Source organism: Chelmon rostratus, chromosome 23 (assembly GCF_017976325.1).
Source record: "Chelmon rostratus isolate fCheRos1 chromosome 23, fCheRos1.pri, whole genome shotgun sequence".
NCBI classification, from domain to species: Eukaryota; Metazoa; Chordata; class Actinopteri; order Chaetodontiformes; family Chaetodontidae; genus Chelmon; species Chelmon rostratus.
This window is the reverse complement of record NC_055680.1, coordinates 2141518-2157948: the sequence shown is the minus strand read 5'-3', so window position 1 is coordinate 2157948 and position 16431 is coordinate 2141518. Positions and strand designations below refer to the sequence as shown.

General features: G+C 43.0%; 1 protein-coding gene across 1 annotated transcript in view; it reads right to left on the bottom strand.

Moving 5' to 3' along the window:
• Positions 1 to 16431, bottom strand: part of focad (focadhesin) — a 39687-nt gene that overhangs the window by 6205 nt on the left and 17051 nt on the right. Inside the window, exons 12-37 of the mRNA XM_041965135.1 lie at positions 12390 to 12494; positions 12088 to 12189; positions 11844 to 11971; positions 11150 to 11276; positions 10917 to 11051; positions 10340 to 10390; positions 9797 to 9880; positions 9419 to 9548; positions 9048 to 9236; positions 8315 to 8436; positions 8137 to 8229; positions 7177 to 7265; positions 6745 to 6786; positions 6521 to 6629; positions 5308 to 5430; positions 3959 to 4197; positions 3774 to 3863; positions 3322 to 3469; positions 3040 to 3159; positions 2481 to 2603; positions 1914 to 1991; positions 1433 to 1504; positions 990 to 1092; positions 777 to 857; positions 509 to 637; positions 308 to 423 (exon numbers count right to left, since the gene is read on the bottom strand). Of these exons, the coding sequence (XP_041821069.1) occupies positions 308 to 423; positions 509 to 637; positions 777 to 857; positions 990 to 1092; positions 1433 to 1504; positions 1914 to 1991; positions 2481 to 2603; positions 3040 to 3159; positions 3322 to 3469; positions 3774 to 3863; positions 3959 to 4197; positions 5308 to 5430; positions 6521 to 6629; positions 6745 to 6786; positions 7177 to 7265; positions 8137 to 8229; positions 8315 to 8436; positions 9048 to 9236; positions 9419 to 9548; positions 9797 to 9880; positions 10340 to 10390; positions 10917 to 11051; positions 11150 to 11276; positions 11844 to 11971; positions 12088 to 12189; positions 12390 to 12494 (2928 nt within the window). The remainder of the gene's footprint in view (positions 1 to 307; positions 424 to 508; positions 638 to 776; positions 858 to 989; positions 1093 to 1432; positions 1505 to 1913; positions 1992 to 2480; positions 2604 to 3039; positions 3160 to 3321; positions 3470 to 3773; positions 3864 to 3958; positions 4198 to 5307; positions 5431 to 6520; positions 6630 to 6744; positions 6787 to 7176; positions 7266 to 8136; positions 8230 to 8314; positions 8437 to 9047; positions 9237 to 9418; positions 9549 to 9796; positions 9881 to 10339; positions 10391 to 10916; positions 11052 to 11149; positions 11277 to 11843; positions 11972 to 12087; positions 12190 to 12389; positions 12495 to 16431) is intronic.

The window sequence follows — 16431 nt, the reverse complement described above, 5'->3', positions numbered from 1 at the left end:
ACTAAGCAACAAGTTGTAGTGAGCAGTAGGTTTCTGAGAAATAATTTTGACAGCGCTCTCTGGTGGACAAACTATGAAATGGAGATACTGTTAAAAGACCTCAAGTATACTACTGTATATCTTTTGCATATCTTATATGTTTCTGTACTGAAATGTTCTGAGATATATGCAGAAACCAATACATCGGAGATCAGCCAATAATACCAACCATGCAGGAGTATCAGTCAGGCTTTACTGTGCCGGGTTCAGCTGGGTAATGAAAGCGCTTACTGGGGAACTGATGCACAAATACTTAAGAGGAACTTACACTGAGGCTGTGCACAAGGGGTGGTGACAGCCAGGAGCCCAGAAAGAGAGAGGCACTCTGAGAAGGCTGAGCTTGACACGCTGCCAGCGCCACACACTGATGCTGTACATCCTCCCCTGTCAGAGGAAAAAGACGCTGAGCTCGGTGCTTTGATTCTGCTAGCCCACAGGCTCAAAGAGACAAATGTATGGGAACTCTTACCGAAGCTGAGCCTCATCAGAGGAGACAGGACAGCACTCCAGTTGATGGGTGGGTACTGGAAACTGGTTCCAACTGATGCCAGGGGGGCCAGAGCAGTCTTCACCAGAGCAGGATGGGCAAACTCGGGACCTGCGCCCACAGGAGGAGAATATATTCTAATACATGCAGACAATGTCTAGAAATATATTGAGGAGTTTAAGGTCAAAAGAAGTTTAGAGAAACAGAGATAACATTGATAGTTGGTTTAACTAAAAACCAGTCAACAAACCTTTTTTTCCCCCCTCTGTGAGGAAGTCAATGATGGATCTGATGACACTTTTCTCTGAGAGGTAACTGAAATCCTGAGGAACTGAGTGGATGACAAGAGAAGAGAAAGACAAATCACATCTGTAGACAGACAAAATCTCAAGTAGGCTCCAATCGCAGTAACACAGAGGTTCACATTGGGACTGTTTCCTCCACTCTCAGATACAGTACCTACCTGCTGTGTGACTGTGACTGGTGGACATATGGGCCAATTGCAAATGACCCACCAAGCAAGCGCTGTTGGACTGCAAACCAATGGCTCCTGAGAATGTTATGATCTGCAGAGGAGAAAACAACCCAATGAGGACAGCTCAGTGTAATCACAACTAACGAAACAAATGGACTTAAATGTGCCTCACAAATGTCATGGCAATTAGCCCGTTACATTATGCACTATCGTCAGTGCAAGTAGAACATTTGCTGCGAGGGTGGCGCAAGAAGAAAGGCAGAAGCATCTGAATCACTGGAGTTTTACTGGGGAACATTTCATGCCAAGCTGGGCATTAGGCATCTTGAATCAAAAGCTCTAAAACGTTGTCCTGAGAGTGGCACCAGAGGACAGCTCATAGAGTCTCTATAATGAAAAGGGATCATCAAGACTCAAATGTGTGTGCATACCTGTGTGATGGCTCGGATAACCTCATTCAGCCTGCTCTGCTGCTGCGAGGAAAGCTCCAGCTCACTCTTTAGCTGTAACAACAGGACGAGTCGCATGAAACTCTCAGCGACAGAAACATTCACCGTCTCATTCCAGCAAAAAGGGAAATACTTTGCTCCAAGATTTAAAAAAAAAGTACCAATTTATTGCCCACACAGCCCTGAATGCCAGACAAAAGTATTCAACTCCTTAATGGACAGCAGACTTGGGATAGGTAGCCACTTGTGACTAAATGACACTTTTCATGAAGAGCAGATCAGTGACAAAACCAAAGAGAAATCCTGGAACCACTCATTAAATCCTCTTGCAGCAGAGTCCGGTCTCTGTAATCCCCTCGTACGTTCAGGCTCTCAGACATGAGGACTTAGAATAAAAATAAATCAATAAACATCTTGTGGTGCACACTGACAGCCTAAAGGTTAAGATGAGCAGATTTCTCACCTGAATGAGGTAACTCTCAGATCCAACTAAAGCCACCAGGCCGTTGACGGCAGCCAGTCGCTGCATTGTTGGACAGCCCTGAAACACAAAGAGCACTCTGACTGTACACACTTCATGCTGCTTCTCTCCCTGTGTCTTTGTGGGTTCAGCAACAACAGTTCAGAGACACAGCATGAGTGTGAATGTGTGTGTGTCTTTTGTTTGCATCCTCAGTTTCCAGCTGGCAGATGAAGCCTGATATTAAAGCTGCAGCAGGTCATTTCACATTCTGCAGGTTTTTGAAAAATTCAAACCTGAAATACCAGAAATCCAAAAACATGAGGTCTCAAAGAGTCTCATGTTTTTGAGTCTAGCTGTTTGTGGGCAGAAAACTCAGTTACTCAGGCTGGATGTTGTTGATAAGATCTGATTTATCCCATTCTCACTCATCATTTTAGGCAAAATAAGAGTAAGTCCGGGGTGGCACATTCTTCACTATGCTGTCGCTTTGATTTAGGGGGAAGTTAGACAGACGTTATGTAAATATAGTACTTAATTCATTTTTAAGCAGTAAAGAAAATGTCGTACCTCGGCCAGTAAGATCTTGATCCAAGCGGCCAGCAGACGAGGATGGATATCCTCTGCTTTACCATGACCGGACATTGACAGGCCGTGGACCACCAGCCCCAGAGCCAGGGAGAAGCCTGGAGTCTGAACATCAACAACACAAAAGCGTGAGCAGAAAACTGGGGTTAGACAATAGGGAATGCCTCAAAACTGTACTGAGCACAGTGCAGAAAATGTACCTACAAAATACTAAAACAACAAACAGTTTCGGTAACGACCACCTGCTGCTTCCACCTCCAGCAAAGGCTTCATTACATGGACTTGTACATGGATTTGTTTCTTGATGAATTAATTGAAAGTTTCTTGGCCTAGTAGTGAGCAGTGTAGCCAAGGTAAGAATAAAAACAGCTTCAAAAAACAAAAGCATACTACGTTCTTTATTTCACATCAGTGTGGCTCAATGTGGTCGAATCTTTTTCTTTACTGAGAAGGTGGTGTGGTAGCATCTGAATTACTATACACACAGCAGCTGTTAACCCCCCAAAACACTCTCACTGACAACGAACTCTTTGCTACTGACCTGCTGGCTCTCCTCGGTCAGGGTGCGCAGAGTGTTCATGACTTCCTCAGCTTTGGCAGCGTCTATAATGCCTCCGCTGAAGGCTGAGACGCTCACGCATGCCACAGAGTACGCCAAGACCTGCACAGGTGCGCAAAAAACCATCCACCTTTAAATAGTATTCCACTATTACAATTCATTTCTACCCATTTACACAGTGAGTCATTGTGTTTTCAGTGCACAAATCAGCATTACATAGCTCAAAAAAATAAATAAAACTAGTGTTGTGAAGGTGCTTTGTACCTCCTGCAGCATGCGTCCCTGCTCACTGCTGTCCTGCAGGTTGGACAGCAGTTTGTCCAACATTTGGGTGACATGGACATGCTGGTCCGTCTGTCCGCTGCTGCAGAGAGCTGCGAGCACTAGAGCCAGACCCAACACACAGCCAGTTCTGAGGGAGAGGACGGAGGAGGAAGAGGTCGGGAATAAGGAAAGTATGGACTATCAAATGTGCCAGGAGAGGATCACATGACCAGTGGAGCTGGCAGCTATCCGCTAATTGTATGATAAAGCTGCACTTTGTAGCTTTGTTACTTATTCTGTAGCCTTAAAGCCTTAAATTAAAGTGCAATACCAGAAATGCACTAAACTAAATCATTTTTCATGATAATGTTGACTTACATGCTCACAAATGCTCATACTGTTCACTCTTACTAGCTAGTAGTTCACATCATGTCTAATGACTCGGCACTGACTTGTATTCCAGGTTGGGGTTGAAGGAGCAGCTTTCCAGAGCGTCCAGAGAAGTGAGGAGGAGATCAGTGTCCTCCTGAGCCGAGACATCACTGGAAAACAGAGAGAAGGACAGACTGTGGGCTAAGGGATCAACGATGGCTTACAGCATGTGTTTGAGTCATTACGACAGACATGCACGCGCTACCTGAGGCGCTGGTGGTGCAGACTGGACAGCACCATGCCAAGCGCGAGGCCGGAGTGGAACTGGACAGCCTTGGAGTCGTCGGCGGTGGGAGAGCCCGGCAAGCCGGCCTGCAGCACTGACAGGACCTGGACCAGACCGTCCCTCTGCCACACCACCAGCACAGGGACCAGGAGTGACAACGCCAGGCTGGCACAGGAGCGAGCTATGGCACTCGCTGTGTTCTCACCTGAGTAGGAGCGCTGAGAGGGAACGAGGAGGGTTAGAGCAGCAGGTTCTAACGACATTCTCGGTGCAGCACAGTTGGAGAACAGCAGAAACAAGGACGCCTGCAGGAGTTTAAGGTTCAGTAAATGTCATTTTCTTAGCCACCTTATTAAGCCCATTTATGCTGTCAGCCAGTCGCTCAAATGGGCAAATTATGCAGATGCAATTTAAATGATGCCCGAAATAAATACTCCTATGCACACATGCTCGCTCTTTAAAGGGGAACTCCCCTGATCTCACACATGAAAATGTGCCTTAAGCATTAAGTGTCTCCAGAGGGACAGAGGGAGCTGTGTGAGGTCTGATAAATGTGCTCAAGTGATTTCACCTGAGTCAGCATCGGCGTTAGAAGACCTCTGTAGCCCGCATTTTATCTCTGCTGCAAGCTCAAGGCTAAGTTAGCCACCGCTAGCATAACTAATCTCAAACTGAACTGTTGGCAGTCGAGTTGCATTGTGGGTAATGAAGACATCGGGTTTTCACAAGGAAGCAGACTGCGTGGGAATAAAAAGATGGCATCTTTGGTTCTGCAGCATAAATTCTGATCCTGTCTTTTTTAACTGCCCATCATTTGTCAATAATGTTATAGCAGTGAATCGCTAAATCGATGGAATACTCTTTTAATACGATTCCAGTGTAGGTAATTGTGAATATTATCCACAGTCTTTGTTCTGTGCAACAATGCAGGCAGATTCAGCCAACATGAAGCTTGTGTTAGGATCCCTCTGGTGCTCAGTGTCCGTGGAACCACAAAGAGGAAAACTGGATATACAGTAAGCAATGAAAGCTTATATAAAGAAATACTTTCATCTGTATGCAACAACCAAAATCACTTGATAAACTGTGACCAGCCTTTCTCGTTTTTTGCAACTTCAGTGGTGAAGTTGCAATCTGCAACTTCACCACTAGATGCCACTAACTCCTACACACTGGACCTTTAATGGCTTTTATGTCAAGCCTCACTGTAATAGCAAGAGTTCGACTGGAATCTGGGTAAAAACACCTGATACACCGCTGTGCTGCACATTAAGCCTTACATAAAGTATCTATCAGAGCAGACAAAGACACAAAAACATGCAACTTACATGGAGGAACCACGGGAAAACCTGTCCTCTGGCCTTGTAGGTGGTGCTGCTGCTGCTGATGCTGAGCAGCGTGTTGAGAACCATGGCCAACCAGCTGGACGTGGGCACGAACTCTGGTCCAGCCTACAGTGAACAAAGAATATTCATAGAGCTCTCTGCATTAGTGAAACTTGCCTACACTTCCATGGAGGACACAGCACACATATTTATATATTTATTTCTGTGCAATAGCATTAATGCTGTAGTCACTTTATCCACCATGTGCAATTTGTGTAAAGTCTGTGAAATTCTACAGAATTTTTGGCAGTATATTTTATGGCAATTTCCTTGTAGTTCTTTGCAGCAGTATATATTTTATGTACATTTTTTACATATTTTTTCTCCTATATAGTTCTTTGTATAATATGTACATATATATAGTACGCTTTTATTTTGTATTCTGTATTTTGTATTTCTTTATTTGTGTTGCTATTTTTTTTTCCAACTGCTATTAGCTGCTGTCTGTAATACCAAACTTTCCCTGGCTGGAGATTAATAAAGTCTATTTTATCTTATCTTATCTTATCTTATCTAACGAGGTCATTTAAAGGTTGACAATGCAAACCCTCACAGGAGACCAGAAGTCCTCTCTGGAAGCGAGTGGTGGACGGTGAAGAGACTAGTATGGCTGTCATATGAGTTAATAATTAATTAATTAATTAATTGCTGATTTGTTTTTTTTTTTTTCATCGAATCAGTTGACCATTAGAAAATATTTCCAGACATGCACCTTTAACTATTTAATAACAACACATTCTGCTACATGGCCTGTCTTTGTTTATGGAGAGATTTCTATTTCAATTATAGATACAGCACTTTTGTCAAAAGGCGGGATCAGGATTTTGTCAAAAATTACGACACTTAAATGAAAACCTGAGTCAGAAAGCTGATGATCATGTTTGTATGTGAAATACGTTGACTGTGTTGAAGCATGTCCAGCAGGGTGAATTAACTTTCAATTAGCTTGTTTATTATAACTCTAATAATGTATATACAACACAAATTAATGTAAATTAATATATAAACAATACATTTATAATACATATAATAATGATATAATATAATATATACTACATAAATTTCCCACCTGCCATCACTTTCATCACAAGTTTTACAATGATAGAGATAATATGAGGTAAATCGCAGAGAGGGCTACAAATATTGAGTATGTTACCCCAAGGCTGCCGTCGCTATCAGCCGGCAGGTTGCTCTCATATTTAGCCAGGACAGCAGCCAAGCCGCTCAGAGCCAGGATGGAGTTCCCCTGAACAACAGGACTGTCCCTGAAGAGCACAACCAACATCATCACATGTCTGATTGATCTGATATACTAAGCTGTAACCAACTATTTCAATTCCTGTGAATGTAAAATGTAGTGACCACACTCAGGGGACTCACTTTGTGGCAGCTTTAATGACGTCTGCCAGCTGATCTCTGGCCCTGAGAGGGATGAGACGCAAAAGAGAGAGAGAGAGAGAGAGAGAGACGAATAAAGATGAGGAAGAAAGGATGAAAGGAAAACAGGGAAACAATCATTTCAATGTCATCGCTGTATGAAAGGAGGATCTTCCTTCTGCTAATGCAATGATGTATGAATACCAGCATGCATTCAAAAACACTACCACACACTCTCTCCTTTCATCTCAGACTGGTCCATCAGTGACCTGGCTGCAACCGCAGATGTTTACTCTGGCTAGATATGTGTGTGTGTGTCTGTGACTGCTGATACTATCACAGTAATATATATACAGAGTACACATGTACATGTACAGCTCTTTGGTTGGATGTAAACAAACAGGCAACAGTATGTTTGCTGTAAGTGAGTCTCACCACAGCCAGGCACAGTGCTGTTTGTACTGTAGCTCCTGTGGGTTCTCTTTGCCTTGTTTCTGCTGCATCTCCAAATCAGCCCGTCGACCCTGAAGCCACAAACACGAAAAACCACAGAAGACACACAGTTAACTTCACCACAGAGGACATCCAGTGTCATACTCAAAGAAAGTCTCTGACAGGAAGGGAACAGCTCCTTTGGTTCATCATTCCAGCTTTCCAGATATAAGGCACACATATTCACAAGGAAATAGTTGTGGAATTCCAGAGCTGCAAATGATAAAACTAAACTAATTTCATCAAATTGAAATCATTCAGCTATACTGAAATTTAAGTTAATGTGTGCATGATGAATGACAAAAATACATTAAAAAAATTCAGATTTTGTTTTTGCAGCAAACTGAACTTTCAATATAACAATAAAACCCACCAATCAGAGGCAGAGTCAGAGACACATTCCACTGCTCTGGTTTCTGGCCATTGTTGCCATGGTTGCCATGTCTGCCTATCATAAACAAATCTGGACTTTTGACAAAATGATCTAGCGCACTCCATCGCTGGCTTCTTCCAGAGCAATGATCTCCCTGCTCCACATGATACGACCACCTGTTGTCACGTGAACAAAGTTCCATGACATCCAAGTCATGTGATCACAAATGAGTCATCTATATCAGCCACTCAATCAGAGCGCCATCTAGTGGCTGTAAAGGTGGTGGTACTGCCAAATGGCTGGATTAAACTTACAAAGGACTTTATATTACCTTTATATCTAAATGTGCTCAAGATATCACATAAATAAAAAAATGTATTAAAATGCATTAGAAGTTGACCTGGTTTCATTCTGGATACTGGCTGCCACTCTGTTTTTTCATATTATGCTGTTTTCTCATTTACTTGGGGAGGTGGTCCTCAGAATGTATTTAACAATCAGGAATGGACCTTTCTGATTGCAGCACAAACCTGTAGGACAGCCTGGAAAGCTCGGCTCATGAAACCCCGCCAGGCCTGGGGCAGGAGGAGAGCTTGGTGCCACTCAGACGGCTGAATGTTCACCTACACGTGAAAAACGACAAGCAGGAGTTTGGTTAAAAACCAGAGAGGAGTGTGAGAGGCGCAGGAGGAGCAGGCTTAGACGTACTTCGTGAATGAGGGCTGCCAAGGTCTGCTGGTAGCTGCGGCTGCGGCTTACGAGGAAGCGATCGATCGGTCTGCCTTCACGGTCCGTCTGCACGGGCAGCTCGTAACAGAGCAGCAGTCCAGCTACAACACACACACACACAATCAGATGGCATTGAAAAAAATGTCAATAAAAATTTAAATACTATTTCTCAGATCAGAAAGAACCCTGAAAGATCAATTTATGATTTTGTTTTTATCACCTTGTAAAGTTGATGTGGCTAACGTGTTAGCAAACATCTACCCATTCACACATCCAATTCATTTGTCTCTTCCTGATGATGTATGTCCAGTGTCACTCTCTTTTAGCTCTGCTTTGGTCTCCACCAGCTTTTGAGGGAAAAATCTGGTTCTTTAGCTGCTTTAGCTTAAGTGCGCCACTGTGTTCACCAGCTAGTTGCTAACTTGTTAGCTGCTTGGTGCTGAGCAGGTATTGTACAGTGGGTTTATTAGAGCCTTTTTACTGAAAGCGGCCTCCTGCAGCTGGAAACCAGGTCGATAGAGTGTGTGACTGTAAGTGTGGATTTCATGGGCCAGAAAAACAGAAAAAAAACACATTCTGGAAAATGAGTTCAAGCAATTGGAATTGCTTACTGCTAACATAAACACCTGTGAAATGCAACACAACACAAACATCTCTACAAAGCAGGTAAGCAAACTTAAGGTTAACACAGGTGGAGGATGGATTTGGTCACCTGCTAGTCCAGGCTTCAGCCCAGGCTGCTTGTTTTTCTCGTAGGTTTTCAGCATGAATGCTGGAATTCCTGCCACTGTTTTACCCTGGTCTGAACGCAGGTTCCCCCCCCTCAGGGCAGAGAAGTATACCCCCCGAGGCATCTGGCTCATCTCCTGCTTCACCAGTGAGGTGAGTAAGAGCTGGAAGGCTGGGAAGAAAAAAAAAAGAGTGTGAAGATGAGTGTCTGTAAGAAGGAGCTCTAAATTATGTAGGACTGAAGTAACAAAGGTTCCTGCCATTGCTTCAAATCCAAGATGTGTTTGATGGAGTGTTTGACCCAACCAAAGCACGGCCTTAAACTGACAACATGAGTGTAATTTTGCAAGATACCTGGTAGAACAGGTGCAGGGGTGAGAGTCATCAGCTTCACATAGGATGCACCTGGGATGGAGAGATCCTTCTCTTCCTCCTCTTCCTGCTCATCCTCCTCATTTTCAGGGAGCTTTGTCGCTGGTCTGGCCTACAGAGCAGACGGAGCGGACAGGTGCGGCAGAGCACGATGTAAACATATGATCACAACAGCCCACAGTAAGACATGTGAAAATTATTACCACATTCTGTTATGAGATTGTGGAAAAGTAATCTAAGATGACCATTAATCTACGGCCATCTAAACAAAACCAACCAAAATGTCTGTATGATAAATAATGTAAACAGATGTAAAGTTCGAGATCTGAGAGTGTTGGGAGAGCAGAGCGGGACTCTTACTGCCTCAGGGAGGTGATTTATTGTGTGGGCCACTTCAGGAAAATCTGCCAAAGCCCTGTAGCCACAGCTGGCCACCTCTGGATCCTGTTACAGCAAACACACACACTGAGCTTTGTACATGCATAGAGATGTATCTGACTGCATTTTCAGCAGACTTTTGGGGGCCGTCAAAGCAAAACAGACTTAAAAAATGCTAAAAAGCACCATAAAGCTGAATGGAGGTGCAGAGTTGGGGATAATTCTCTGTGGGATCGTAACTACAAGCGGCTCATTTAACATGACACACAGTCACTTGATCCATTGTTGATCCACCTATTAGTGCAGCTTTAAGAATGTTCAGTTAATTGTACATCAGTCAGTCATCTAATATTAAAGCAATGTTTTATTAATTAGTATGACAGAAAGTTTTTCAAATTAACTGTCAAAGACTTGAAAAAAAAAGTCTGTAAATGATTCTCACTCAAGGCAATCCCAGATTTAGAGTTGTGTACACACACACACACAGACACACCCACACACAGCAGATATCTTCAGTACACAGACCTTGCTCACAGCATAGTTCCAGAGAAAGCTGACCACCTCCTCTTTGAGTTTCTGCAAAAAAAAAAACAAAAAACGAAACAAAATGAATGTTACAGCATTCAAGCATCTCATTTTCAAAAACCCAGCTGCAAATGGTGGCTATCTGATCTATTTTTTAAAAAGAGATTCAAGGCTCACCAAAGATAAACTGTTATTCCAGTTAGGGAGTGCTAATGGTAATTTACAAAATGAGCTTCAGCCCCCTGGTGATCATCACCAGCTGAAGGATTTCCAGCTCATTTTCTTTTTACTGTGATTATCCAAAGCCCCTTTTCATTTAAGTACCCCTTCATCCTTAGCATTGGAAGCTTATAAATCAGTATTAATGATTTATTTAAAGCCGTTATGTGTAGATTCCTTATCTTTTAAATTGTTTTGATAGCATAAGGTTTTGATTGTTGAAGCACTTGAATTGCTGAAGCAGTGAATTTTTTTGATGCTACCACTGGGGGGAGCCAAAGCTAGAAACAGACAGGAAGGCACAAAACCACCAAAGCTCCAACATCAAAGAGAAGCTTTCCTGAGGTAGATCAGGTACCTCGTACTCCTCTGACTTGACAGCGAGCTGCGGAACCAGAGCCAGAAGTTCAGCTATGGCTTTGACCATCAGTGGACGGGAGTCACAGCTCAGCTCGGGCCCGAGACTTCTCCACGTTGAGACGATGTCCACTACCTGCAAAACAGGCCTCATAAACCTCTGTGGCTACGTTTACTGTGCATGCAGTACATGGGCTACATGTATGTGTGCGTGTGTGAGAGAGAGAGAGAGACCTCTGCCCGGCACAGCTCCTGTAGTCCTTGCAGGGCGAGAGCAGCAGGGGTTGCCAGGTCTGGTCTGGTGCACTGGTTCAAAGTGAACGTAATGGCAGCCAACATGTCACCTCCATGCTGGTAAGGCCTGACACACGCCAAACCACACGCACATGCACACACACAAAGCAGAGACTAATTATAATTTCTGCTAATATTCATTCACTTTACAATGAGGTGCTTGCAATCACGCTGAATTTTAAATACTATTTAAATAAAATGTGTAGGAACAAGCAGAGGTGAGCTGACTAACTGATGGTGGCAGTGAAAGAACAGTGCAGTGTGCAGATGTGCAGAAACATACTGATACCAAAGTGTGGCAAAAAAAATATTACACTAGTTATCAATCATTTGTACCACAAGTATCACTCTTTGTCTGCACAGAGCCATTGCTCTGTCTTTAAGGAGCTAATGTTGTTGACGGTGTATTCGTCAAGTGCAGTACGCTTGTCAAGAGAAACACTGGAGGTGCTACATTCAAACACACACACAAACGTAATTTAAATGACCAAAGAAAATCATAAGAGATGATTTCTCTTTACTCAGTTCTTTGTCAGTTCTCATTGTGTTCATTGAGACCGTCGTGTCAGACGTGCCCCTTTCAAAAACAGAGCACTTCACGTCACACTGCGTCCAGTGTGTGCAGTGCTCTGACCTCTCTCTACAGATGTCCCTGAGGCAGGCGGCCCTGGCCAGGATCTGCTCCCACTGGGTGTCCCTTCCCACCACCACCCTGCTGTCCTGCTGGCCCAGCAGACGCTGCAGCTCGGGGTAGACTCGGTCCTTACAGGAAGGAGCAAAGTCAGTTGTGAGCGAATGAGAGACAACCGGGAAAAATGTGAAAGAATAAAGAAGGCTTTCATATATTAATATGATGAATGGAATTTACTAATGCAGACCTGTTTCTTCCAGAGAGCAGTCATGAGGCGCATTGCCACTGCTCTGAGCTTGGGGGCGCTGGCCAGCATGTGGAGAGTCTGCAGCACCATGGGGACACAGAGCTGGAACATTACAGCACATGTTGTGTATGTTAATGGTTAAGATCATCTGAAATGAGCTTCCTGCATATTCTCACAGGTCTGACAGTGAGTCCTCTGCACATACAGCACAGAGAGTTTTCAGAATATGAAGAAGAACAATCTTCAAAGATGATGAAAGAATGGAGATATCTTGGACAGTGGGGGCCAGCGGTGCTCAGTACCTTGTGAGTCCCGAGGTTTGGCAGGCAGTTCAGCATTGCATGAGCCTGGCCTGGATTCTTTTCCTTCCCCAGTTTGAACAACAGAACGGGAATCAGGGAAGGGATCTGCAGACACATATGAGCTTGGATGAAGGAAACACCCATGTGAAAGAAGGCTGGTATTTATCAAGCATGTCAGAGAATAAAATGAGTCCTAGCTGGTCAAGAAATGATCAGAGTGAAGGATGTTTGGTCACACTTCTAGGACGATGAATACAAATGTTTTCTCAGCTTTCTTAAAGACCTATCTGGGCTAACACTGAGGAGATCTCACCTGGTTCAGGCCGAGATATCTCACAAGAGGGAGGATGTTTTTTGGAAGGGTTGATGACAATAAAACAATTAATGTTTGGACTGATTATGCGTGGGATGCAGAGAAGAAGACATTCTGTCCCTTTCCTCACCTGCCCTCTGAAGGTTCAAATGTTTTGTTTTTTTGCAACTGTGAAAATACTGCTGCGCAACAGCGATGATCCAATCAGAACCAGCTATTTTGTCAGGCCTAAACTGAACCTCAGTGCTGCTGAATTGGTACTGAACAGTTTGTAAAATGTGTTCATTATAACGTTAAACACGGTGAGTCACAAACCTAAAAATAAATTCAATAAAGAGCTGCTCGGTTACTCTGACAAGAGCTGCTAGATAAGCTTGACTTCCAGTAAAGCTCATTTTCATCAGTATCAGTAAAGCAGTTTGAGGTCTGGTCCCTCGTGGCGCAGTGACGTACAGACACACTGCAATGTTTCAAACAGCCTTTCTGCACAGCTGCACCTTTGTTTCGAGTGTTTGGCCCATTTGTATGAAAAAAGTACATATTTATTGGGATTTTTGCCATTGTGCTATTGTAGATATTCATAGTAAGCATATTTAGAGGAGAAAAAACTTGCTGACTTGCAAGTCACTTCACAAGACTTGCCCTCTAGCGACTTGAGACTTGGTTCAAATTACTTTAAACCAGCTCTGCTTGTGTCTCTGTCTTCTTTCCAGTATAGTTTTTGTCAGGAGACTGGCCAACTAGAAAACAGACACTGACTTTTCAGTCAAGGCCATCTCCTACACGTCTATGAATGGAGCTGTATATTACTGACGCAAAGGCAGCAAAATATAACATCAAAAAACAATGCAGTCAGCTAAACAGTTCAAATTGAGCGTTAAAAGAAATATTAAGAAAATATTAATCAATTGCAACTACTTGTAAAAATTAATGAAAACATTCTATATTTTACTCTTCAGTTTATTTGTCCTATCTTATTGGGTTTTTTTTCAAGTCCTTAATCTTCTTTTCTTTTAGCACAGGGTTCATCATTTACTTATTTCCTATTTTCCTCACGAAGCATTTCCTATTTTGCTAACAGAAGCATTTTTAAAGCTGCACTAGTCGATTTTTTTACATTAACAATGAATCAAACAAATACATGTAATGTGTATCATGTGAAAGATGTCCTTCATAATGATGTGATGTGACGTGATGTGATGGTGAACCCAGCTCTGCGAGTTCACTCATCCCTACATAGCTCTTTAGCCACTTTTAGCTCATTGTTTTGGGATTTGCAGCCAGTCATCACCAGCAGCTGTTTTCAGTGGAAAAGCTTTAAAAACCTACTGTACGCTGCCTGCTCAGCACCAAACACCAGAGCATTTAGCAGCTCAAGAGCCGCATATTTTGCAGGAGTTGGTGGGGACCAAAACAGAGCTAAAAGCACATTCATCTGGTGGACACAAGCATGACTTCTAATGAATGACAATGTCTCTCTGCAGTAAAAAAAATCATTGCTTACACAACTTTAAAAGGTATTACCACAAACCCCAGCAGGGAGAGCTGTGGTGTCAGTATCAAGTTGCACACATTAACCACTCTGGGTTATGGGCTGTCCCACCTCCCCATCTCGCCTCAGTCTGACCCACGGTCATGGATGTCTGAGTCCCAGCTCATTTCCTCACTGATCAATTAAAGCTTCATGGTACATGTTAGAGTGGAATGAAGGCCAATGCAGGGTTAACAGTTTATCATTCCCTTTAATGCTCAAGTCAAAAAAACGGGAGCGAGTCAGGGTCCTTGGATGCATGCAGTCAACAGCTCTGCAGTGTAGCAGCCTTTAATTATCATAAAGCTCTTACTGCTGCCCTGCACCTTGGCCGTTGCATAGCAACCACTTCACCTGCTTGAGATTAAGAGAAGGGGCAGAGAAGAAGAATATTGTGGTTTTCCTTCAAGTTAAATCCCTGAAAAGTCTGTTTCTGACCCTAATCCACAAACCTTAAATCAATAAAACATCATTCCAATAAATCATAATAAATATTAGTTAGTTAGTTGTATTATTACTCTCATCTGTTGGAACAAAGAGACTCTGCAACCCTACAAGGTGTTTTGAGTGTTTGTTAGAGTAAACAGGCAGATGTGAGGTGATTTGATACCGCGAGGAGGGAAATCCAATGGTTTCAAATATGCCAATAACCTTCTACTAACGCATCAAACGACCGGCGCAAGTGGCACTCTGGGAGCAATTAAACCAGCAGCGTAATACTCTGAGGCATCTAACGAGCCCGAATAATGAGGAGCCTATAGCACCATGTGATATTTCACATCATCTTCTGGAGCTAGTGACTCCATTTACAGTCCCAGAGGGTCAGAGGTAAGTCTGTCAGATGAAATCTCTCTATACAACTGCAGCAAGGCCAGCAGCTGAAGGCAGGACTGCATTTTTAAGAATGAATTTCAAAAGCCAGTGACACATTATGTCCAAAACAAAAAAATATCAACATGCTGTAAATGAAATAAAAAATGAGTGCCTGCTGGGAGGTAACAAAACAGGCACTTTGGCAGACAGGAATGAAAATGGTCTGTACAGTTGGAACTGTAGTTGAAGTTGAAGCAGTGTAAGGGGTTGAGGTATCCGCTGAAGTGTAAGAGCTGGGTGCACAATGCAGGTGCAGTTCCTTTGAAAGAATATTTATCTTGTATGCAATTGAAGTTAAACTTAACTTGCATAAAACATGGTTGCGAGCGCTGGAAAGAGTCTAAAATCATACCTTGGATGGAACAGCAGGTCTCAGTGGCTCTAGTTGTACAACTATTAATAATCTCCCTGTGATGAGTAAAGTACTTGAGAAGATAATCTCCAATCAAATGCTAAGTTATTCCAGTATAAATGGACTACTTACATCAGCACAGCATGCTTACAGACACACTCCACTAGCACTGCATTAGAGCACATGGCTGATCAGTGGTTAACACATATGGGTGACAGTTGGGGCTGTGCTCTTGGATTTTACTGCAGCTTTTGATATCATTGACCACAGTATTCTATCTGACTAGCTCTGGTGTTCTGGTTTTCCACCTTTAGCTGTTGCCTGGATGAAGATTTACCTCTCTAACACAACACAGTGAGTGTTCTTCAATGGTAGCTTTTCTGACAGTAAGAAAATATCTCAAGGTGTTCCACAAGGGAGTTACTAGGGTCCACTTTTATTTTCAGTTTTTGTAAATGAGTTTCCATATATTGTTACAAAAAGCTGATGTACTTATGTATGTTGATGACTCAACTTTGTTTTGTGCATGCCCAACTTTAGAGGAGCTGAAAGAGAACCTCATGTTGAGTTGTATGTTGTAACTGAATGGGTCTGCAGACATTTTTTGAGAGCCTTGTCAGCGAAGGCATCAGCCGATGCCGGTTATATCAACATGCCAGATATCATCCTTACTAATCGGCCTGCTGATTTATCTGTCTATTAATGTTGGAGGTATGCAACTTTAAGAACGCCTTTACATCCATGTGTTGGAGTGCTGTCACATATTATTATTGTGTGAAAGTCCTTATGCGGATCACTAAAACTTCTGTTTCGCCATTGAGTTTCTGGCAGAAAGGTAGGACTAGCATCACTTGTATTGCCTTGAGGTGAAATTCGAATATTCTGGTTTTAACTGAGCACCTTAGTCAAATATTCAAGTCACTTATAAAAAGCTCAAGAGAAAGTGCTTTAACTGAGAGTCTCTACGTCGCTA